This window comes from Ambystoma mexicanum, chromosome 11, assembly GCF_040938575.1.
Source record: "Ambystoma mexicanum isolate Mex_15411 chromosome 11, UKY_AmexF1_1, whole genome shotgun sequence".
Lineage (NCBI taxonomy): Eukaryota > Metazoa > Chordata > Amphibia > Caudata > Ambystomatidae > Ambystoma > Ambystoma mexicanum.
Window position 1 is genome coordinate 173,010,786 of NC_090934.1, and position 26,146 is coordinate 173,036,931.

At 44.2% G+C, this 26,146-nt stretch overlaps 1 protein-coding gene across 1 annotated transcript in view; it reads left to right on the forward strand.

The window, feature by feature from the left end:
• The window catches only part of MACO1 (macoilin 1), a 539,166-nt gene that overhangs the window by 198,654 nt on the left and 314,366 nt on the right, over positions 1-26,146 (forward strand). Inside the window, exon 6 of the mRNA XM_069622729.1 lies at positions 10,574-11,072. Within this exon, the coding sequence (XP_069478830.1) occupies positions 10,574-11,072 (499 nt within the window). The remainder of the gene's footprint in view (positions 1-10,573; positions 11,073-26,146) is intronic.

Below are 26,146 nucleotides of genomic sequence, written 5' to 3' on the forward strand. Positions count from 1 at the left end.
ACCAAGCTCATGGTGGTGGCGGCAGCGTATCTCAGGAAAGGGGGATTCACGTCTAACCCTACCTGGACGATTGGTTGATCAGGACGCGCCCTCCCGAGCAAGTCCTGGATCATCTGTCAGTCACGTGCCACTCCCTTCACAAGCTGGGCTTCTCCCTCAACTTTAAGCCCCACTTGACACCTACCCAGCGGCTCCAGTACATCGTAGCAGTGCTCGAAATATCTCTGGGGCAGTGTTCGCTTCCCCAGGTAAGGGCTCATCACCTTCTGCAAATGGTGGACAAGTTTCAACGTGCCCAGAGTCTCCCGGCATTCAAGTTCTTGAGGTTGCTCGGCCTCATGGCATTCTGCATTCTTTTGGTGCAAGAGGCCAAGCTGCGGATGAGATCTTTGCAGTGGGCTCTCAAGATGCAGTGGTCGCAAGCCTCCGGCAGGATGTCGGATCCCGTTCAGGTGCTGCCCTCAGTCGCCCAGGATCCTCTGTGGTGGGCCGTTGAAGGCAATCTGATGAAGGGGGCTCCATTTTGGCTACCCTGGCCGGAAGTGACGGACACATTCCCTCACGGGATGCAGAGCTCATGCCAACGAGTTGACAGTCAGCGGTCATTGGTCTCCGGAGTCCAGACTCCAAATCAATCTGTTGGAGCTGAGGGCCGTCAGGCTAGCCCTGCAGGTTTTTTGCCGTCTGTGTGGGGGAAGAATGTCCTGATTCTGACGGACAGTACAGTGGCCATGCACTACCTCAACAAAAAGGGGGGGGGCAGGGTCTCTCCCTCTTTGCAGAAAGGTGGTGCAGCTCTGGTTCTGGGCCATCCAGCAGGAAATTTCGATCTTGGCAGTTCATCTGGCCGGAGATGAAAACGTGGCGGTGGACGCTCTGAGCAGGCGGAGCACAGTCTCTTACGAGTTGGAGCTGGCACAGGAGATTCTCCTGGAGATCTTCACCGTTTGGGGGACACCACAAGTGGATCTCTTCACCACCAGTGTCAACCGGAAGTGCGATTCTGCTTGTGGGAATTGCCTCCAAAGAGGAGCCTTGGGGGGGGGGGGGACGCGTTCGTAGTGGAGTGGTCCTTCCCACTGCTGTACGTGTTTCCTCCAGTCCCCGTCATTCCGCAAGTGCTACGGAGGTTCGGTTCCCGAATGATCCTCATTGCTCCGGCATGGGCTAGGAGAACGTGGTACCCAGACCTTCTTGACATGTCCATCTGCCCTCCATGCCGTCTTCCCTACCGAGACAATCTGCTCTCACGGGAGGAGGGGGGGCAAGTCTCTCAACCTTCATGCTTGGCTTCTGAAAGGTTGAGGTAAAAGGATTGGGACCTCCCAGAAGACGTGATGGAGATGTTGCTTTCGGCCAGAAAACCTACAACAAAGTCCCTGTACCGTTGCCGTAGGAGAAAGTTCTGGGGCAGGGTACAGAATGTGGATCCTTTTTCTTGTGCCATTCCTGTGGTTCTGTCTTTTTTGCTTTTGTTAGCCCACAAGGGCCTGCAAGTGGGTACCATTAAAGGTTACTTGGCGGTGCTGTCCATATTTAAGCGCTTGTCTGAGAAATGTTCTTATTTTAAGATTCCTTTTGATTTCTCAGTTTCTGAAAGGGCTTACTAATGTGTTCCCACCGTCACCTTTCCAGGTGCCCGGTTGGAATTTGAACCTGGTTCTGAAATTCCTAATGGGAGCTCCGTTTGAGCCTTTACATTCTTGTCCTTTGAGACTGTTGACCTTTAAAACTGTATTTTTAGTTGCGGTTACTTCCGCTTGCTGAGTGAGTGAGTTGCAGGCACTGTCCGCCAAGCCACCCTTCACGGTGTTCCATAAGGACAGGGTTGTCCTTGGGGTTCGTCCTTTTCTTACGAAGTTTGTGTCGGAATTTCATTTGAGCAAGAAGGTCATTCTTCCGGCGTTCTATCCTCCTCCGCATCCTGGTAAGGAAGAGGAGAGGCTCCATAGGTTGGATCCTAGGAGAGCATTAAGCTTCTACATCCCACGCATGTGCCGAGTCAGAGTGGACGATCAACTCTTTGTAGGATACGCTGGAAGGGGTTTGGGTCAAGCTGTGACTAAGCAGACCTTGTCGAGATGGATTATCTTGACAATCTCGGAATGCTACCGTCTGGCGGGTAAGGATCTTCCGGTAGGCTTGCGGGCCCATTCTACTAGGGGTGTGGCTGCCTCCACTGCTCTGCAGAGGGGTGTTCCCATTCGTAACATTTGTTAAGCAGACACATGGGCCTCTGTCCATACTTTTGTAAAACACTATTTCCTGGATTCTATACATGGGCAAGTCTTAGCCTTTGGTAAGGCGGTCCTCTAGTCTGCAATTTGATTGGGCATTCTAAAATTCTAAATTCTTTTCCCACCTCCATACATTGGTACTGCTTTGGGAGTCTGTCATAGATGTGGAATACGTCGGAGGAACCAATCCCCTCGAAGAACAAGTTACTTTCTTACCTGGTAACGTTCTTTCGATGGGATGTTCCAACGACTTATTCCACATCGAACCCTCCCAGCCTGCCCCTCTACAGAATTTCTTAAGCGATTGCAGCTTACGTTTCCGCAAGGCTTTCTGTAGTCATTCTGGCAGAAGATTGGTGCCACACGTTCTGGGGAAAAAACTACAACTGAGGCTACGGGCGTCGTGCGTCCTACTTATAACATCCGGTGACATCGGCTCGACGGAGGCCCTCGAGGACAGCGTGTTGACGTCATCGACGGAGACGCTGAAAATGTTCCGAAGCAGCACAGCTGTGGTGATTCCCTGTCATAGATGTGGAATACGTCGTCGGAACATCCCATCGAAAGAATGTTACCAGGTAAGAAAGTAACTTGTTAGCTTATGAAGATGCTATACAACATTATTTTATAAGCTATGCTCTAGTAAGGATTTTAAGGGCTGCAGAGTTTTGCTTTTGGTGGACTAAATTATAGTTTAGTAAGACCATGGTTTAGTTTGGAATGTCAAACACAACTGTTGTAAATGGAAATTAATGAGGGGGCTTGCCTTTGAAGGACGGATTGCTACTCCCTTAAGTGTTCAGTGCCTTAGACTTAAGATTGATAGTCCCTCCCTTGCCACACATGTTCTGAAAAATGGGGCAGTAAACTGCTCTTACCTGTTTTCTGGTGTTCGTGCGAAACCAATTAAATGTGGTGAAAACTGATGAGAAGAATATAATCTTGGTCTTAACTTGTTTCTGATTGGTGGATTGGGGACTACAGCTACATCTTTACTTTCTTCATACATACATTTAGCACTTCAGTTTATCCAATATTTCCACACGTTTCGAAAAAACTGGTTTGCAAACATTCTGTTTCCTACTGCTTTATTTGTAATGGTTTCTGCTCCTAATACCACAAAATGTTTGTCCTCCAAGCAGAAGATGTAAAAAATGTACCTCGGCTTTCAAAACCCTAATGAATTCACATAGCCCTGCACTGCCACCTGCCCCCTCTCGAATCTAGTTTACTCTTTCTGTATTGTTTGTTCATATTTCTTCTCCATGCATTACATCCATTCATAAAAAATATAGGACACTTTAATTTTATCCTTGCATTTCATATGTGTGAAACAGTGCTTCATCATTGCGTCAAAACAGTACATTATACAATTTTGGTTTAAAATAAAAAAGGAAAGCTGTAGTTGTGCATATTCTTGGATTTTAAAACCTACTTTTATTCTGACATCCTCTTTTTGAATGTATTTTGTATTTATCTCAAGACCATGCACAGCAGTATCTTTTTTTTAATTGTAAATCCGCATTAAGAAATGCATGCACACCTTCACTCCTGCCTCCAACTCTCCACAGCTACAAGGATAGATCTTAGTAGCCTCTTTTTGTTTGCACTTTTCTTTACCTACCCTGTTTTGCACAGGACATGGATTCAAAGTTGTAAATGTTTTTATATGGGTACTTTCAAAGTTTGCAGATAAATTTGCCTCACCATATCTTTGCCTCACCATATCTTATTTTTTCTGCACTGTACCTATCCTTTCACAGAATGAGGTTTGTGAACTTGCGTCCCGATTGTTTCAAAATATGAGATCACACTAAAGAGCAACTCATTCTGGAATTGTACTGATGTCCAGGTGCCATTTAGCTGTTGGTCTTGTTTGAGTAAAGTATTGCCTTTTTTCTGCATTAGATGATGTTTTTATGATATGTGTTGGTTCCACAATGAAGCTGTAAAAGGCAGACTTCCGTGACTGATGGATTGCCAAGGACTGCTTTTCTTGATGAAATCGTGTGAAACCGACCTTTCTTTGATGTTACATCTTCTCTTGACCCATACCCATCAGGTCTCCTGGAATCCCACTAAGTATGCACTGTAGTCACATCTGGGGACTATGCCCAGTGGCTGAGGAAATTCACGTAGCCAAGCCCATAAATAATCTTTGACGCTAGAATTTTGTTTATTTAATGTGATTTGCTAAGCTATACAGTAAAGCAAAGGCTGTACAGGCTAGAAGTAAATCCTTTTCAAACGTCTGCGGCTGTGGGCCTTATTTGCTAGGTTGCAACTTGCTCAATTATTCAGACCGCTCATATGTAATGTTACCTCTGTAAATAAAGAAGCAGTCTCTTTCAGTGGGGGGAAAAGGCCATTCTGATATTTATGCACTCCTTTGGGGATGGTGGTAGTAGAAGGCACCAAGAGTAGGCGTGAGTCTTTCCCAGTTCCTAGGCCAGTTTGCCAAGATTACACACATTTTGTACGTGGTTGGAAAGGATGGCTTTCTCGCCAGGACCGTTTTGCCAAAAAGTGAAACGACCTGAATTAGAAACTAATTTTGAAAGATAAGAAAGAAAAAGTACTTCTCCCCACTGAAGCAGCAATCCCCACTGAAGCAGCAAGAACTGAGGACGAAGGTCCACCTTTACTAATTTAACCCCTTGTTGTTTCTATAATACTTTAATATGGTGGGACCCCATTCGCAATTTGTTGGCGTAAAGCAACTTGAGGACTAAATGTCGAGTGCATTTACAGGATGCTCTTCCCTTTCCCTTCCAGAAAGGCAACACGTTTTTTTTCAGGTTCACAATGCCATGTCCCCATTAACTGTACAATATCCTTTAGTTGTGAATGTTTTACCCCACTCAAAGGATCAGTTAGTTGCAACTATGCGATGCTCGTTCCTTGGCTTGGCTTCTAAATCCCTTTTCCCAACCTTAGATATTTGGACCCGAAGCAGACAACTGCTACTTTTTCTAAAACATCTGAAACAAAGGTGTGGGCATTCAAGAGAATTCTGACTGGTGTAGACTGGGGCCTGAGATCTCCCATCTAAAGAAACAGGAGGGGCATACACTGCAGGGAGGTATGCAGACACACAAAGGAATAATTTTTTTTTTTTTTTACTTGTATTTTATTTGTATTTCAATTTTTACAAGATCTTTTCCTTCACTCTGTTGTGGGGTGCTTCTTAAGATCGTTGATTATTTTGTTTCTTCTTTATGATATTCTTTAGGGTACTGTTTCTTCTAGGTTAGGAGATGCTGTTTTTCGTTTTGATCTCAAGTGTCCTTTTCTTGAAACTAGAAGAAAAGGACACTTGAGATCAAAACGAAAAACAGCATCTCCTAACCTAGAAGAAAGAGTACCCTAAAGAATATCATAAAGAAGAAACAAAATAATCAACGATCTTAAGAAGCACCCCACAACAGAGTGAAGGAAAAGATCTTGTAAAAATTGAAATACAAGTAAAAAAAAGTAAATAAATAAATAATTGATATGGTTGTCTGACAAGAGAATCGGAAGTTTATGGTTCTTTAATCTGTAGTCCCATCAGTGCCTGCAAACCAGAACGGAAACTAAGTTCCCAAATGAACCTTGCAAAATATTTCAAGTGTCATATATTATCAAAACTATTCAAAGAATACAGTCCACATCTTTTAAAACTAAAATAAGTATTTTGTAATTTTAGCAAAGATTTATCAAGTCACCTACAAGCAGTACTCCATAAATCCTCTTTCGCCATGTTTATTTCTGGCCACAAGGTTTGCAGCATCCCTTTGTTGGTCCTGAATATGTTATTATGTCACAGATTTAGAGTATTTAGTGTATTAATTCATTCTCATCTCTACCAGAGAAAAACTAGCAAAAGATGTGTATTCAGAAACGAACACACTTTTGTGTGAAGATGCAGCAGAAGATGCTAATTGTATACACCTCAACAGGCGTATTTCCTGCTTATTGCTTTAAAATGTACTAGGAAGTATTAAATCTGGGCTCCCACGTATCCTATTACACGGTACTCTACGTCTGCAGTGGACAGATTTTATGAAAACAGTGCTTTTCCTAGTTAAGGATAAGAACAGCGTTTCTGAGATGCATTATCTTGGACATTTCTTTTATATGAGAGGCCTCTCGAGAAAGATTCGAAAACTATATTGCTCTTGTCTGATGACAGAAAGACAAATACATGAAGCCCGATTTCCTCCCCTCCCCCCCCCCCCCACACACTCACTGGGCTATACTTAGTGCTGGCCTTGATGGGAAAGGAAGCCCTTCACCCCCCCGCCCCCCATGGCGCTTTGATCATAACTCAGACCATGTCTTTTCTCGTCTAATTACAACCGCATTTTGCTATTGGTAGAGCCTTGAGTCGAGAGTAGGTTTGTTTATTCACCTCTTAGGAACTCGAAGCATGTGATCCGATCGACCCTTGGCATCACATATGATTGCATGTACAACCCTTACACATTTCTGAGCATAGCCAAAAGAATCAAACACCCTTGCCTACGGTCCCAATCCATTCCATCATTAGCCATCCTCAGATTCTCACGAAAAAGAGCTGGAGGCACTTGTTTCACGGTCATTGCCCCCCACCATGTGGAATGCACTGCCTCTCCACATCCACTGCTAAAAACGTGGCTGTTTGACAAATACGATTAACCTGAAATTGGGGTATCCCCTTTACCTGACTCCGCAACAATTACTACCATGCTTATGTACGGTATTGCTGTTGTCTTGTTCACTAATGTATCAGCACCATGATACTCACGGGTTTGGGCGCTGTCGACAAATACAAATAAATAAAAAAATAGTATTACTTCATGTGCTCGCTGTGCCTGCACACATTTCAGAAAGGGGATAGTATGAAAACGGATGGACATAATACTTCATTAATCAAAAATGACAACCAATGTATATAAAAGAATACATTATGCAAAATATCTGCCTTTAGCTTTCTTCAATAATTCACCAACAAAATCAGATCCCATCCCATCAGCTCTCTTACAGGGTACAAGTAATACCTTTATCACACCACATTTATGAGCAGGAACAATCTCTTCAAGAAACCAACTTTAGAAACTGCCCAGTTCACTCCAACATGCTAATCCAACAATTCTTAATAAAAAGCTAAAACATAATTACAACACTCCAAAAAGCTTCAACATCAACTGAGTTCACAGAAATATGTTCAACTGCACTTCTCAGAATACAAGCCTGTATTCGAGAAACCACATGCAGTGGGATTCAAGAATAAAAAGATCTTCTCTAGTGCGTTATTTCATGCTTCTCTCTACCAGAACATTAAAGCATCATTAAACTAAATCCAACAATGAAAATAGAAAAACATTTATATCATTGTAAATAAAGGACCAGTGTTTCAGAATCATTAAAATAAAATGCCAGAGTAAAAACATATTATATCGGTGTACTAATCACCTATCTGATAAAGAAACAAATGACCAGCAATTAACACTGTTCTAATTCAGGTTCTACCCAGCAAATCAAGGTGTAAACATCAAAAGGAAGCAAGCACTACCTGTCAGTGGTCTGTCTGGGCAGTTCTGTTCTGTCAGCCATGTTGTGCTTGCCTCATCTTGGCAGCTTCTTCTCCAATGGATTTCCATAGGGTTAACCAAGTGGATAGTTTTTCACTAGCAGGCCTTTTCTGGTCTGGCCTTAGCTAGGTTACATATGAGTGGAGATTCCAGCCGCCGTGTTATCTCAGAATGCAGTTTTTCTCACCCGTAGGAGCCAACATGTATAAAATACATGTCAATTACTTCAGGTGCTTTCTTGCTGTCATATTTACCCCAGCCACTCGGGGAAAGCAGAGAGTGTAAAGGTGTAAGGATGAATAACTTTCATGGTAAAATGTGGTACTCGTCCTGACGCATCATCCTTCACAACACCTACCCAGCTATCCCCATTGGAAGATGGAGGGTCCCATACTATTTCAGCCTAGTGCTAAACAAAGTTAAAATGAGAAGGCTGCATCGAAATGCAGGACAAGATGGCAGGGTCTGGTGCACCAGGTTATGCCCGCACCTGAGCCAGTTTCTCAATCTATAGGTGGAGCGTCTTTTGTGGAAATGCTTGCATTATCAGGGCCCCCAACCAAGTTGTAAATTGGTAACGGGTGGGAGCCATTCATATTTCAATGTGGAATGCATTCCTTCTATATTAAAGAGGGGACTACAGTCACCTGTCGGCAATCCCAAAGTAAGTTTTCCTTAATTTCCCTCACTAACTCCTAAACTCCAAGCACGTTTTGAAATGTATGTAAGAATCTTGAAAAGGTAAGGAGGAGAAATGTATCCCAACATGCCTTAATTGTTGACAAAATGCATTTGTAGTCATTGTGCTTGCATGTTAAAAAAAAACTCTTCCCTACGTGCATACACAAATTATTATTTAGGCTCAGACCAATCAAGCCCAAATTAGGCTGTTTCTCTCATTGTCTCCCCAGATAACATTTTGGAGGATGGTGTTCTATCACTGTGTACAATCCTTTTAGGAAAAGGTCAGTCTCCATCATTTTGAGGGAAGCATCCAGCCAGGCAGGCGCACAGTCAGTCAATATTGCAGTGATGGTCTGAGGTGGTATCGGGTCCTCATTTTATTAGCACTGCTGTGGTCGTTGGCACTGGTGACCATCCAATCACCTATGTAGGCTCCACTGTATGGGAGTTGGAGAAATTACACTGGCTTGGATCTCGCCTTTCTGGAGGAAGCTCTGGGTCCTATTACCCTTTTTGAGTCCTTTCAGCGTAAGCAGCATGGTGGCATCACTAATTCTCTAGCTGGTTCCACTCGCCGAGCGAATACACTTACAAACTGTTTGTCCTATATGCAGATGATGCACAGATTCTTCTCTGTTTGGATGGAGGAGAGGAAGCGGTCTCTGACTGTGTGCGAGTCCTGCCTAGAAGGCGTAGCACGCTGGATGACTTGAAACAGGCTACCAAATCAAAGCAGGTCAGTCTCTTCAGTCAAACTTCTACATTTGCGTGGGACCCGGTGTGGACCTACTCTTGGAACTTGTCTGGCTCCTGTGAAGAATTTGGGAGTGGTTAGTGACAATGACCTCACGTCAAGGCCTCAAATCAACACAGTGATGAAGTCTGGAATGTGTTCACGTAAATATTTGATGTTCCTACATTCCTCTTTTTTCAGCCTTTGAATCACAATAGTCTTTCATATTATCTAGGCGCGACTACTCCTACAGCGTCTCTCATGGTTAGCCTAAGTCCGACATTGCCACGCTACAACCAGTCCGAGTTCAGCAATTTATTGGGAAATGGGAGCATTTTGCACTTGCTCTTATAAGTCTTCATTGGCTCCCAATGGAAGGCAGAGTAAGATTTAAAGTAAACCATGGGCTTGATCCACTTTTTCAAAGGGGGAGGGGGGATGTGTAAAGTACTCCCCTTTCCCCCTCCCCACAAAAGACCACTTTCCTCTACTGAGGTTCCCCATCCAAAAATCATCTTGTTGGGGGAGAGGCGCTTTATCTGCCCTCTTGGCATGCTCGTCCAAGGCCTGTTAAGTTGCAAGATAACTTTGTGCAGTTTACAGTGTTTGAAGGCATGTCTGTTTCCATGTTAGGTCTTTGTTTTTATGCTCTGTTTAAAGGCTCTATTCCATCAGCATCCTTTGGGGTGAATACTTGCTTCAACACATGTCAATGGTATGCTAACTTCAGGACATGATCTGCTGAACATCAGGTGGTAGAGCTGCATCACACCACGTGTAATGTAGGACCACTGTCTTTTCATTGCACTGGTTTCAGGTCCTCTTGTTTCAACTCAATAAAAACGGTTTAAAGGGGATATTTTTAAACAAAATTGTAAAGTGTGGGTAGCTACGGAGTGATTGATGAACAGGGAAGGTAGCAGTAGGGAATGGAAATACTTCAGCAGGTAATGGTGGTAGCAAATGTATATAACAGATTAAGAGGTTCACTGCTATGTAGGATGTTGCTTTAACCCTGTTATGACTTGCGTAGAAGTGGACTTGGGTAAGACTTATGGTGTGTGAAGACTGATGGTACAGAGGAGGGAAGAGTACATTTTCTGTGTCCTTGATGGTAGTGCCAATGGATATTAGTCTTTGTGAGGGTGAACATTTGGGGAAGAGGAGTCCAAAGAGGAGTGTTGGGAAAGTGTGAGGATTCTTTGCCACTTGGGCTGGATACTGTGCGACGGTGGGTTCCTATAGCTTCAGTTATGATTTATTAGATCTTTGCTGAAGAGCAGGTACATCGGCATGTTCCGCAGCTTTGCAAATAAAATATCATTGTGTATCTTTATTTTATATATTTTCCTTTAATTCTGCAGCAGCAAAAGGACTGTCGGATCTGGACTCTACCATCCTTTTACAGCACAATGGAAGTATAACAAACAGTAAAAAGGTGTCTACAGCTTTGCCAGAACTTGAATACAGAGACAGGGCAAAGGAAAAGGACAAGGATGCCAAAAAACACAACCTTGGAATAAATAACAATATTTTGCAGCCTGTAGACTCTAAAGTACAAGAGATTGAATATATGGAAAACCATATCAATACAAAAAGGTTAAATAATGACCTTCTAGGAAGTACAGAAAACCTCTTAAAAGAGGACTCATGCACTGCATCGTCAAAAAATTACAAAAATGTGACGGGGGTTGCAAACTCCTCGCCACATAATCACAGTACTTCTAATGGGAGCATCCCTTCTTCAAACAATAAGAACGAGAAAAAACAGAAGTGCACTGGCAAGAGTCCGAGCACACACAAGGACCTCATAGAAAATTGTATTCCAAATAACCAGCTTAGCAAACCAGACTCGTTGCTAAGGTAAGTTGACAACGTCTTCATTATTACTTGCAAGGATTTCATTTTGAGATTGTATATTGCTTTTTAAATGTGCCACTTGTAATTACTATCGAGACCCATTAGTCCCCTTTTTATTATTATGCTTAAGATATGGAAGTTCTTGACGCCGTCCCATGATTTTGCCCTCTTCGCCCACCTACACCCTGTGCTGCTCCCAATCCGCATCTGCCCCCCCCCTCACCCCCTCCAAAATGGTTTTCTCTAGGAACACTTTTACAGAAATGTCAAATTTCTGTATGGAATCATTTATTCACTTTCAGGACATTCTTGTGTTCTCGGTTTTCCTGGTTGGTACACACAGGTCCTCTTCAGGGTAATTGGGCACTGTAGGAGGTCATTGGGGATAAAGGTGGAAGCGCATCGCTCTCCTGCTGCCTATATGCATGCTCTTGCTCCCCACCAGCCACAGTTTTGCGAGTAGGACTGAGACATGTCACCAGTCTTGTAGCCACTGATCCAGGAGGAAGCACAACCTGCGTTTCCACTGCCCTCACCACTTGTGTCTCAGGATTAGGTTTCTCCAGACAGGATGCATTCTTCCTAGATTTTCAAGAATGCAGTGGAACTGAGAATCTGCCATTAAATTGTTTTACTTGGTATGTAAAAGCACTTTTCATTGATTGATTTTTACATGTTGTTAGTATAGGTGGAGATATGAGGTTTTTCTGCATACAGATGTGGCATCACCTCGTTGGAGAATGATTGCTGCTGCTACCCAATGAGATGTTGCATTGGTCGTATGTTTGCTGTGTTTGTGACCTTACATAGTGTGGGAACGCGGAGATTGACTTGTTCTCTGCTTAGGTAGCATCACATGGGAGGAGAATGGCATTACTCTCCAGTGATTCACTTGATTACAATGAGGAATGCGTTTGCCATAAATCGTGTTTTCCCTAAATATGTGCATATGTAGAATGACCAAGTTCTTTGAAAATACCAAGATGATCTATTCATCCAACTGTACAATTTTTCTATTTTATTCACCTTTTGTTGATGTCAATACAAAGGGCTACATTTTTGCAGTCAGCAGTGGGTGGGTAATCTGCGGGTGAAGCTGTATTTTGCTCTTTTCCAGGACTTGGCGAGGAGGATGGGATGATTGCCTGCATTTAATTTTGTTGCCTCAAGGTGGCAGTGTTATTCAGTGCACTTTTGTACATGCCGAGGTTTTACTTGCTGTGGTTTCTCATTGTAATTGTTCCTGTTTTACTTCACATGAAGGTGTTACAATCAAAAGTTTATTCAACTGTTTTCATTACTGGAAAAAAAGTCATACAGTGAAGCAAAAGCTGTGCCAGTTGGACAATCGCAGGTTTCTTTAACTATTTCATTGCTGGAAGAAAGTCCTACAATGAAGCACTTGCAATTTAGTAAACATGAAGTTCCACACTTGTGGAAAATGTGCTTTATTTGCCTTACTTGACATGCTTAACTGTTCAAGGATGTTGAATGACTATTATGTTTATGATTAAATGCATCACCTGACATGCTTACATGCATGTATCTGTGACTACATTGATATACCTATTTAATTTAGGTGCGATTGTGGATGTTTATAGGTTACTACATGTACCTGGCTAAGTACTCTGCATGTATCTGAGGGTAACATTGATATACCTATTTAACATAAGGGCATCATGGGCATATACATGCTCACATATACCTGAGCCTGTATGCTGCATGTATCTAGTGAGAACATTGATATACCTCCTTTAGCTTACAAGGCATACATGAGTTTTCAGAAATTGATTAGCAGAGTTTGCAAATTAAAATATACTTGATTAGCAAACGAACCTATTTGATTAGCAAAGTTGCACTAATATTTTTAATGTCAACAGTCTTTATTTGTCCCAAAGACCTACAATTAACACCAATATAGCATTTTAGTGTACTTTTGAAGTAAGACTATAGTGAGATGAGTCGGGCCTTGCACATATTTAAATTTTGCTAGACTTGCCGGCAGAATAACTTTGTTTACCTTCTCGACCTAAGAGAAATGCACGTGACACATAGCAACAGATGACGACAAATATAAATGTGCTTTCTGTAAATTGGTGCATGTCGCCACAAACAAAGTTTATGTTTTGCTGTCATCCAGAGCAGGGGCAAGCCATGCACAGTGAAAATGTTACTTGACATTTACTGCAAACAAAGCAAATGTTAAATAAAAGTTTCAAACATCCCCTGCAAATGGTACTCGCGCTTCATAAAATGTACTCAACTATGCGAGTGGGTGAGTAGACTTTCTGAGCCCTAGATAAGTGTCTGTAAAAGGGTTAGATGCATGAATGGCCACAAATAGATAATATAAAACAGTTTGGCCGGCTCTCTCCCGGAGGCTCCAATATATAATGCACTCAAAGCAAAGCAAGCTCCGGAGACTAAATTCGTATGATATTGCAGTACATCTGCAGATGTACAGGCTGGATAGAACTACTGGTCACTACTTTGAGTTAACGTCTAGTTAGATTTGTGTATTCAATATGGAAGAGGAAAGTAAATGGAGACTAAGCAGATTGGATGGCATAGAGAAGTGGGAAGACTAGGTGTAATGTTGTAGTTTGTGGTCATCTCACTTTCAGGGTAGCTGGTATAAAGCAAAAGGGTAATAAGATACATCAAAAAGTATGGGATCATGTCATTGAGCACCAGTGCACAGATAATTGCAACCAGTAGGTAAAAAACTGGGTTCCCATCAAAACCATTTATCCCTGTGATCAGATACATTTTCAAAAGTGTTTACTCGTCTATGATGAGTCTTCCCAAACAAAATGAAATCTAGTTGACACTAAGATTTAGATACAATTACTTAAACTTTACTGTAAAGCATGGAGACAATGCAGTGTTTTTACAGTCGCAATACTGTAATTATGCACTATGTAACAACTTAACTGTTTAGGAATGGAATTGCATGACCGTCTTAAAAATAAAGTTAGCACATACTGCTTGTTGCCAAATAGGACATAGCTTAATAAAAGTGTAATCTTGCCTAGCACTCCCACACAGGCATTTGGCACTTGTGTAGAGGAGAGGATTACTGATCCACTCCATCTCCATTAGCCCCTTTGAATTTACAGAGAAAAGGGAGTGTAGATTGGCCTCAGGGGAAGAGAAGAATGCTGGGCAAGCTGTGCTTTCATTGAACAGGGTAATTTAATTGCATATTAAATTGCTGTGTGACACGGCATAAAATAAGCTTTGGTTTATGTGGGATTCTGGGCGTTTATAGGTTCTTTGCGCCATATTTTGTATGTATTGGGTGAGCCATTGATATATCTTTTTAATATTTGAGGGATTATGGATGTTTTTAGGTACCTACCGGCACCTGGCACTTTATTGTACAAGTATCTGGTGGGGATATTGATAGATCATTTTAATATATGAGGGATTATGGAATCACCCTGGTTGCAGTCAGGATATTGAGACTATTACCCTAGCATGTCATATGTTTAAGTAGGAGAATGGACGGCTATATTTTTTGAAAGGTGATATTTGGCACTGATGCAGACATTGCTTTATGCTATCCAACTAACTTACTGTTATGTTATAACATTTGTAAAGCACAGCCTGCAGGTGCAATGGAAAAAGAACGGCCCGATGTAGGAGAGCTTAAAGCGGGGGACTGAGATACGCAAGCCCCACGCCCCCAAGGACCAAAGGCATCGCTCAGAACAGAGGGGCGGAATTTAGTCTGCAAATATTCAGGCCCTGCTTTGTAAAAGGGCTGAAGGACAATTCACAAAGCCTTAAAACGGACCCGTTTAACTACAGCAGCCAGTAAAGAGAAGAAAGAAGCAGGCTATCGGACACAAGAGTGGCCCCCATTCCAACCCTAGCCTCAGTGGTCTGCAAGATGTGCAGGCCCTGCAGCAGGTAGGCCGGCTGGGCAAAGTACAACGACCTCCCTCCCGACTGGCTACATATTGAGGGATCTGAAAAAGCATGTTCTGAACCCTCTCGTTCAAGGGGAAGATGAGGCTGTCTTTTGTCCAGATTAGAGCACCCAGACATTGTTTTACTTGACTGGGGACTAGACTGGATTTTTTCTCATTGATGGAGAATCCCCGACTGAACAGAAGGTCTACGGTCGTTGTACGCATGCGTCCCATGCAAGAGTGTCTCCAGCCAGTGGTGTCAGGCCAGTGGACAATGGGAAGATCTAGTAGTTGTCTCGCCAGCCCTCATCTCTCTGCTGTGGTGGTCAAGGGAAAACCTTCACCACCCCTGCAGTGGAAGCCACTCTCATGACAGACTCATCTCACGGGGTGCGCAGGGTGGGGAAGCTCACCTGCTTCAGCAGACAGCGCACTATCCCATCAGGCCGTATATCCACCCCAACTGCCAACCCCCTCACCCTAGCGGTGGGAAGGTGTCCCAAAGCACAAATCGACTAGCTCTACAAACCGAAGAGACCAAACCACCCTACTCCTAGACTTTTCCAAGAAACAACCTCTACTCCTACCTCATCAGGAGCCCTCATCAATGCTAGGTCCCTCATAGCACATAATACGGAAATTGCTGACCTACTTGCCATGGACCTAGACCTGGCTCCACGATGCCGCAGGTCCCGCACTCATGATTGCCATACCAGATAACTACAATATACTAAGAGTTGATCGACCCAATTCCAGAGGAGGTGGCCTGGCCATCATTGCCAAAACTAAGCTAGCTGTAAGACTCGCCCCACCTCCAGCAATTACATCTTGCGAACTTCTCTCTGCTAAAATACCCATCTCTAATAATAGTACACTAACTGTTCTCCTAGTGTACAGACCTCCAGGCCCACTAGGTAACTTTGAGGAAGATCTATCCAGCCTTCTCACGAACAGCATCAAAGACCCCACCCAACTCCTATTACTAGGTGATTTCAACCTGGGTTTCAATGATGTCGAGGACAAACGGCCCCACTCTATCCAGTCAATATTAATCGATCATGGTCTTACCCAAAAAGTCTCAGTCCCCACACATATAAAAAGACGTACTCTATATTGGATAGCCAATCGTAACTGCGACATTACCATCGCTAATACGGTTCCGCAAACCTGGACTGACCACTACCTCATATGCTTCTCAGCCACTATAGAGCCTCCTAAATCGGTGAACACCGAAGTCATACCTCCTACGCCAACGAGAAGTAAAAAAGAAATCACTGCGGAAAAACTACTCCCACTACTCCTACCAGCTCTCACCGCTAGCACTATTAACTCAGACCCAAACACGCTAGTTGAGACATTTAACAACTCTATGTCCAAAGCCCTGGACATAATTGCCCCTATCAAACTTCGCAAAAGCAAACGAGAATCTCATCTCAACTCATGGTTCACCCCTCACCTTAAAGAATTACGTATCCAAAAACGCACTCTCCAAGCTATCTGGAGGCATACAACCTCCGATGAGAACAAAATCCTACTTACCAACTTTGCTAAAAAATATAAGAAAGAAATTATCCAAACCAAAAAAGACACATTCAATGAGCGAATTAGTAAAGCAAACTCTAATTCCAAAGTACTTTTTTTCCATTCTCCGGGAAATGCAAAACCCAATTGCTCCCACAGACAATGTCCCCAAGGACAAACTATGGTGCACTAGCATCCAAAATGCCTTAGCAAATAGAATTACAACCCTATAATCTAAAATTGCAAAGAAAAAAGCCTCCTTGAGCTTGACCGGAACACACACCACCCTCCTGACAGATATACCGAGTACAACGCCACAAAACAAACTGCAAACCATTCAGGTTTACCAATATATCCATATTGGAAACTGAAAAGGTCATATTGTCCCTGAAACCATCGAAATGCCAAGGTGACAGGTGCCCCGCTCAAATTATTAAGGATGCAGCTAGAGATTTAGCACCTTTCATATCTCAATTAATCAACGCCTCCTTTAGCTCCAGTACTGTACCCACAAATCTTAAGGAATCCTCGGTACTGCCCCTCCTCAAAAAACAGTCCCTTGACCCAGCCATCCGCACTAATTATTGGCCTATAACCACGGTCCCGTTTCTCCTTAAAATTGACAGAGTAGCCTACCTTCAGATCAAAGCTATCTGGAGTCAAATCAACTACTAGGATCACGACAATCCGGTTTTAGACCACTACATGGCACGGAAACGGCCCTAATTGACCTCAAGACACAAATCGACGAGTTGCAGGATAAAGGTAAAACAGCTATGCTCCTCCTCCTGGACTTATCGGCGGCTTTTGACCTGGTGGATCATGCAGTGTTATGCAACCATTTAGCGTCTGCCACCCATTTCTCAAGTGAAGCTATAGCCTGGGTACAATCCTTCCTAGCTAACCGTACGATGAGTGTTCCCCCCCCCCCCCCCCCCTAGCTTCAGCGGACCCAATACAAATCACCTGTGGCGTCCCACAAGGTTCATGTGTCTCCCCCACAATGTAGAACATCTTCACTAAGCCACTCTTCGACAAACTTGACAGACTGGGGGTAACTAATACCAATTATGCGGACGACACGCAGATCCTCATACCGCTATCTGGCAATTTTGTTGAAGACACAGCTTTAGTAAATAAGATTTACCTCCTCATTCAGGCACGGATGGCCTCCCATGGCCTCTGCCTCAATGACGACAAAACAGAGATACTGATCCTGGGTTCTGACTCTAACCTTAAACTCAGCCCCAACTATCTCGCCTTCAACAGAAATGGCAATATAATTAAAGTGGCAACCGAGGTAAAAACACTAGGTTTCTACCTTGATTCCACATTATCTCTCAAAAAACAAGTCAACACCTTGGCCTCCTCCACAGCATACACCTGAAAACTAATCGGGACCTGCATGCCCTACCTCTCCAAAACTAATTGCATCACACTAGCCAACGCACTAGTAATGTCCAAGCTGGACTATTGTAACGCCCTTTATGCGGGCGCCAATAAAACAGTCATAAACAAAATGCAAACACTGCAAAATAATGCCCTTAGAGCAGCCCTGAACATACCTCGTAGAGCTCACATCTCTAATATCCGGAAAGACCACCGCTGGTTAAAAATCGGCAACAGAGTGCTTCTCAACACGTTATCTCTCACCCACAAAGGACTGAACAACAATGCACCTCCTTACATCTCGGCTAGACTGACCAGAAAATCTTCCAGTCACCATACTAGAGCCTCTAACCATTTCCTACTAGAAACTCCCAGATTTAGGCGAGTTAAATCGGGTGGTGCTAGCTTCCCGGTTAGATTCGCCCAAGCCTGGAATGCACTCCCCATTGCATTAAGAGCTAATCTTCCCTTCTCTAGATTCAGATGCAAGGTGAAAAGGTGGCTCTGGGCCAACGACAAATAACAATCTGAGCCTTTGCACTAGACCTAAGATCACTGCATACTACTGCCCCGATATGTCTGAAAATCTGGATTTTAGACCATCTCATCGCCCTCTCTGGGCCGTGAGATACCCTTTAACTTGTACTTTTTGTATATATGTACTGTAAATATGCTATTATGATATGTATTGCATCAACTGTTTGTATCCTCTGTATGTAACCTAAGCTTAAGTAATCTTGTACATGCTGCGCCTGGCTACCCCAGGGTTTTGAGCGCATTATCAAATAATAAACATAAACATCTCTCTATGCTGGACTACTGCATCAGCCTCTTTCTAAATATGCCTGCCTCTACTCTCTGCCCTCTGCAACTCATCCAAAACAGGACTACAAGACTTGTCCTTGGCCTCAAGTCCAGGGAGCTTATCTCTCCAGGACTGAAATCTCTGCACTGGCTCCCAGTGGCGGCAAGGATCAAGTTCAAACACCTCTGCGTTGTCCACAAGGCCTTCTCAGGCCTCAATACCTTCAACTCTCTCTTCCTAAAAATCTTCATTCTCAAGCTCTGTGCTCCAAGCAATGAGTTGGTGGTAGATCTTTCTTCTACAGTGGCCTCCCTCAGGAACAGCCTCCTTGCCTCTTTGAAACTTGAGGAGGACCATTTCCGGTTCCAGAAGCACTTCAATACCTTCCTCTTTGCTTCTTTCTATCCTCCTCTCCCCTGCTGATCTAGCTGAAACTGAATCGGCACTGGTTACCTGGCTACCCTCTGATCTCGGGCACAGGTCCCCGCCCTGCTAGTTGCACACCTGCACTGCCCTCCTGGCAACCCTTGCACTTGATATGTTCTGTATCCCTACAACACCCTACCAGTACTTGACACCTTGTTGTCTGCCCTTGCCTTTGCACTTGCCACCAGCTGGCCGCACTTTTATTCATTGTCTTTATTTATTTTACTATTATCCTATGTACTGTACTGCACTGCCCCGACCGCCTGTCCCCCTGCACTTTTCCTCTCCCTCGCCCCCCTACACTCATCGCAGTGGCACCTTTCCTAGTACAATCTTTGTCTGTCTTCCCTCTGTTCCCCCTCCCTTGCCTTGTGGCGCCTTGAAACACTTGTGTATAGGTGCGTTATAAATGCCCTATCATATATCATGTTCATAGCAGTAATGGCTTTGGGTTCAGTTGAGGTGGAGCGGTCTGCTCCTGCACTGACTCAGCAGCTGCAGCAGCCCCCTAAAAAGGGCAATTGAGGGGCAGCTGGCATAGTGGGGTGCCACCTAGCCCCAGCATCCTTTCCGCCTCCACTCCATGAGAGGGGAGGCCCTGTTATCCCTGGCCACGGCTGACCCGGATTTCCTGATTAGCAAGGAAGAGCAAAAGAAAATACATAAGAGATGCAAGCCAGATTGAACAATAGAAAATTGGACCAAGGCTTTCTCCTTATCAGCAGTAGTGACAGAAATGTTCCCAGAATTAGGGGGATGGTATGGAAATGCAGCGATTAAAATAGGATAAGTGCATAGGAGTTTGGGGACAACAGGGTGGCTGGATTGATGCTTTTGGTTTAAGATGGCCCCAGTGCCCGAGATTACTTGGAATCAGAAACACCGGGAAAGATGGGTAGCATACATGGGTGGAGACAAAAGGACTAGCCAGGACTGTTGTGAAAAAGGAAGGATACAGAGGTTGGCATGGTACGACAAAATTACGAGCATCAAGACGGGCATATGACAACTTGCTTTAACTTCTACTGCATGAGTGGTATAGGAACTGTTCTTTTTAGGGTTAAGGACCCAACAGATGATTCTTCTGTGCCTGCAGCACTGTTAACTGTTACGCCTGACTTAGTTACTGGCAGAATTGACTTAACTATCAAATTACCAAACGTTTTGAGTTTGAGCCCAATTTAGACTTTATTTCAAGTTGGCACTTGCTTTCCCAATTACTATTACATTATGATTACCCAATTTCATCATAGGTGTTGTTCGGTGACATTGTTAATAAGACCATACTTTTCCAGAACTTTGGTGATTGGCTGTCCCCGTGTGGACACTTGGTACCTTGAGATTTGGTTGAACTGTTAATTTATTCTGACATTGTCTAAAGGTAGCTAATGCGCTGATAGTGAACCCCTTGTCAACCAGTTTTTCTATGTGATAACTTGAAGCCCTGAATTTCGAACAATTCATATTATTTGTCTTCAAAACATTCTTGTGGGAAGCTAATGTATCAAGAGGTGAAGTGCCTCTTTTGTCCCCTCTCCTCAAGCTGATTTTACCTATACGATCCCTGCAGATCTACCAGTGAGGCTGAACTCTTCCATTGCCTCCTCCACTAACTTTCTGAACCAATTACTGTGCCTACTCACTCTGCCTTCCTTGCCTCACCTAATTTCTTCTCGAACTGCATTTGTGCCCTTGCTTTTTTAAACTCGAAATTAGGTGTGTGCTCTTTTTACATCTCTGCATCCTTTTTGCACTGCATTTGTGCACCTCTTTTTTTAAACTAATTTCATTTTCAGATTGCATTTGTAACTTTTGTGACTGCTAGGCCACCTGGTGAGTTTAGCTTGAACCTCATTCACAAACATCCGTCTGATGAAACGAGTTTCAGCTGCTGCCTTCACATCGACCTTCATCCTGCCCCCCCCCCCCGCCCCTTAGACTCTACCACTGACTCTGCTCTCAGCAACCTCCGTTTGGCCATTACCAACACCCTTGACATTCTTGCCCCAGTCATGAAGATCTGCATGAAACCCGCCTCCAAACGTGACACCTCGTACGACTCTGAACTTGCAGACCCTGAAAAGCAAGTGCATAGCTGTGGAACGGAAGTGGCAAAACTCAAGCTCACCCTCTGACAAACTGGCCACTGCCGCCTGCTGCAAAGGCCATCCAGACTCTCATCCGTTCCACGAAAAGGGCCCACATTTATCACTGAACTCTAAAATCTGCGGGGAACTAGCCAAACCTTCTGCAGTCTCCTCCTCCCCTCTTCCATCCCCGGCCCTCTGCAACGCACTGGCCACACACTTCACTACTAAAACTCTGGACATACTGAGTACCCTTGCTACCCTCCCATCCACCCCCTCACCACCTTGCCTCCTATGGCCTCTCACCCTTCTTCCTCTCCCCTGTCACACCTGAAGAAGTCACCAGACGTTCGCTCTATGAAGGTCTCTTGCAAACCGGTTTCTCCCTTGATTCTCCAGAAACAACATTGGCTCTCTTGCCCCTGTAATCGCTGATCTCTGCAACCACTCTTGCCACTGGATCTTTCCCATCCTCCCTCAAGCATTCCATTTTGTGTACCTGTCCAGCCAACTACTGCCCTATTTCGATCACCCCCTTCCTTGGGAAACTGCTTGAGAAGCGGGCCTTTCCACAACTTACCTCACAAACTGAACGTGTTGGTGGTCTCCTCGACCATCAATCCGAATCTGAGCATCCAGAGGCACGGAAACTGCTTTTCTGAACACCCCTGATGAACTGCTCGCATCTCTGGACTCTTAACTCTCCTGCTGTCCTCATCCTACTCGATTGCTCCTCTGCCTTCGATATGGTTAACCATTCTATCCTCATAAAACGGCTCCATGATACCCTTGGTATCTCGGAGATGGCCCTGGACTGGCTTGCCTGCTTCCTAACAAGACGCTTGTCCCAAATCATTTTGCCCACCTTATCTATTTCCTTCTCCACCTATGGTGTCCCCCAGGGCTCTTGAACACTTACCTTGCTCAGCTAGCACTCCTCATTTCCTCCTCCTCTTCACAATGAAGGGGGTCAACCCAGTCGGGATATTACAGATATACCACCTGGCATTCCGCCCTGGAATTCCGTCTCAACAATATTATTGAAGATGCGCAAATCTTGGACCATCCTGCAACTGGAACCCTATGCTTTCTTCACAGGGTAGATGGCCATGTTACATGGGGACACAGAAGGTTATATTATGCTTTGCTTCAACAATGCCATAATGGTCTCGTGAATCCCTTGGTACGCCTCTAGACATAGGGTTCTGCTTAACCCAGGTTTCAATTTTATTCAACTGCTCCAACACTCTTTAGCAGCTCCACATCATGAGGATTGCTGGTCCATAAATAGCGTTCCTTCCAATGTGGCGATATATTTCTAACGATGAGCATTTTCTAGCGCCATCTGGAAAGTCGCCCCAATCTCAAAAACCATCTCAACTGTGCCTTCGAGCAATTGCTTGTTGAACACGTCCCTTAGCGAACAGGTTGGATCGATGCACAGCACTGTGCGCTACTCTGTCTGCCACTCTGTCTTCCTCATCTGTGCCTGAGAACCACTGTGTTCTTCTTGATCACTACTGCCTCTAATAGAATCGGAACAATAGGGCCTGGTGTTACTTCCTGCGGCAAAACAGGCTGAAACAAAAATTCTATCGGTGTGAAGGCATCCGGAAGGAGGACACCAAAAACAGATTCACTTTTTGTAAAAGCAATTGTTTAATTCTTATATGCCAGGATGGAGTAAGGCCTAGTTGTCATAAAGTTGTCATAAGGTTCAACTCAAGTCAGTCGTGTCCAAAAACGTATACTTGCCCTCAAAACTTAAGATATACAATGTGTAGGGATGTTGGCAACTAAAGAAAGTGTTCAAAACAATGTTCTGAACTTCTTCCAGCTCCTGGCTTGCTTTCAGCTTCCCTTTTTCCAAGTTCAAAACAGTTCCACAAACTGTCCCCTGGGTTCCCTTCCCCAAGAAGACGGCTCTTGACTTTCAGTTCAACTTTCTTAGCAAATCTCCTTTGTAACCTTTCAGGCTTTTCACCAGCTCTTCTTGATTTGCCTTCCTTTTAGTCACTTGAACATTAGGCATACCAGCTTCAGACTCTAGACCTTACTTGGTTCACTCCAAGTGGGGTTATTCGGTCTAGGCGCAGTGTCGGACCACATGGCCCACTCATCACAGGTCACGCAACCGATCACCGTTGGCGCTTTGTAATGTTCATTTTCGAGCCTAGAAACCCTTGTGTACCGGCGCGTTATAAATGACATATATTGTATTGTATATCATATCATAGGCTTTCGTTGGACTTACTTAACTTGGTCATTCCCTTCTGCATCTGTCATTAGTCCATAAACACTTTTGTTTTACTTTGATAGTCTTTTGACACTGCCAACACGTGACTTTCACACACTTCACTTTGATATTTACCTTTATCGCTACGCTACCTTGATTTCACACTATCCCATAGTGTTCCTCAAATGCTTTTCACTTGCCTCCCAGGCTTTCATTAGACTTGGTTTATAGTTTCACACAGTTCAAAAGGGTTTTACTTGATTTCAATGCGCTTGGAAATGTCCATTTTCCTTTTTGTTTGTGTGGTATTTCATATATATTGCACATTTCTTTAAATAGTTCAGCATTCAATAACGCACTAAATACTTTGCCGCTTGTTTGGGTTTCAATATTTCACATTTGGTCACAAGACCCATTTGTTACATACTTTTACTTGATCTGCATCTTCCTTTGCCCACACAAGCCCCTGAGCGCCCGGTGTGAGTGATTTTGTTTTATTTTTTATTATTGATTTTTTTTCCCCCGTCACTCACGGGTGTGCGGCCGCTCCTGTTCAAACTTCCTTCATCTGTAGGTGGTGCATGGGAGACTCATGTGTCACGGCACTTCCAACAGGGGACACGCAGCACAGGGCTCTGCAGAGCTCTTGGCCCTCTCGTGGCCCGTTCTGTCCTCCGTGTCTTTCTAACTTCCCTGCAGTAGTTGGCGTTCTTTCCACCGGTCCTCTTCTGCCTACTCCATCTTGGGTTGCTGCGCTCTCCTGCCCAGCTGGATCTCCTTGTGTGTCTCTGGCCTCTTTATATGCACCTGTGAACCATTAATTGGCTGCAGGTCCTTTGCCTGACCATAATAACCTATGTCGATGAGGCATGCCTGACCCTCAGTGTTCTACAGTCCTCTTCCTCGCCCCAGTACCAAGTGTTGTGTACAGAGGGTAGTGTGCATTACTCCTAGTTGCCTCTTCTTCGTCCCCGTCTTAAAGTCATATGCATATGGGACAGTTGGAGTGTGTGACAATAGGGAAGACTGATAATACCCTACAAAGTTAGAGTGAGAGTAGCATGTATTCTGATAACCAGAGGGGAATGTGGGACTATTCTGTCTATATAATAAGGTGTCCTTGTTCTCTTCCTGGTACCTCGCTACTGAGGATTTACGTGAGGGTTGGTTTGAAAGGAAGAACCAGAGGGGTTTTAACAGTACCCTAAAAAAAGCCTCTGGCACTGAGGGTTCATTGTGGAATGGAAAAGGTGGATGCTGTGACTCGCCTAAAGACATCCTCCTTTAATTCCCCAAATGTCCTCCACCCAGGTGATCCTCCCTCGCCTATCCAGCCCCAGGGTTGGGATTCAAAAGCAATGGCCCTTCCCTGGCCACCTGTATAGGTGACGATGGGGAGAAGAAAGTGAGAACGCCCTCTGGTTTCTCACATTGGTACCCGCCATGTCTGATTTCTGATCCCAGAGACCCAACTCATCAAAACAATCGTACTATATAATAAAAGGTCAGATATGTTTGTCCAAAGCGAACTACCTGCTTTGCCTGTTAACACTGCTAGACGGATCTGTTGCCTTACGCATACAATGAGACTTCAAGTACACCTTGCAGGCGAACAAAATGTGTATTTCAACAATGATGACCTATATAATTGGCTACAGAAAAGGCCCAAGACGGGACACTAAAACAGCATATTTCAAGTTGAATGAACAGACATTTTTCTATTAACATAAATTACATTAAAATACACCACAATATATTTACACTCTGAAAATGTCTACCTTTACCCACATTAGTCGGTGTAGACAGGCTTTTCCACTAGTCAAGCCATAAAAGTTGAATGTACAGGTACCCCCCTTATCGCTACAGTATGCATGCAAACGCGCTGCTTCCCTTACTGGATACAAACCTGAAATCGAGCAATATTATACCTTCCTCCATGAAAGCAATTGACATTACCAACTTACTCAGGAGGTCTCTACCCAGAAGGTTTGTCTGGGTATCTGTACAACAGAAACATTATTTGCACCTACCCTAACACGTAGATCTTCGGTACAAGGAACCGACAGGCTAGCCCCAGAGAATACCTGTGTCCATCGTTTTGCCGGACAAGGGGAACACGCCTTCCTTTATGCAAGATTTCGTAGTCCCTGTCAAACATAAATGAGAACATTTGGTCACCTACCTGCACACAAATCCGCCGTTCCTCTTCCGGATCGGTGTTAACGGACAGGACCGGACACATAAGAGACCCCTGTGGGCTGTCCTACTCCTGGTACATATTCGCACCGGGGAGCGAAAAGTACTCATCCAAAAACACTTGCTCCACTGTAATGAGTAACTGTTAGTTTGGGTTGAAGAATTTTTCACCCATGTCTGTACCAGTGCTTGTTTGGTTAGCATGGTTGATGGGATCCCATAGGTCTGTGTAGCCCCAGTCTCTGTTCAACCTGTGCCTAGTGCGATTGCACAGACCGTGGGGTATAATCTGCTGAGCTCCCACATTAAAATACTGTGACCTGTCTCGACAATCTCGTGACGCGTGTTCCAACCTCCCGCACGATCAACACTGAATCTCATAGAACCCTCCATAATATTTACCATTGGCCCATTAAACCAGGGACCCAGTCCTCCGAACCTGCCAAATGATCCACTTCCTCATGGAAATCCTCCTCTACCCCTCAAAACCCGCTCATTTG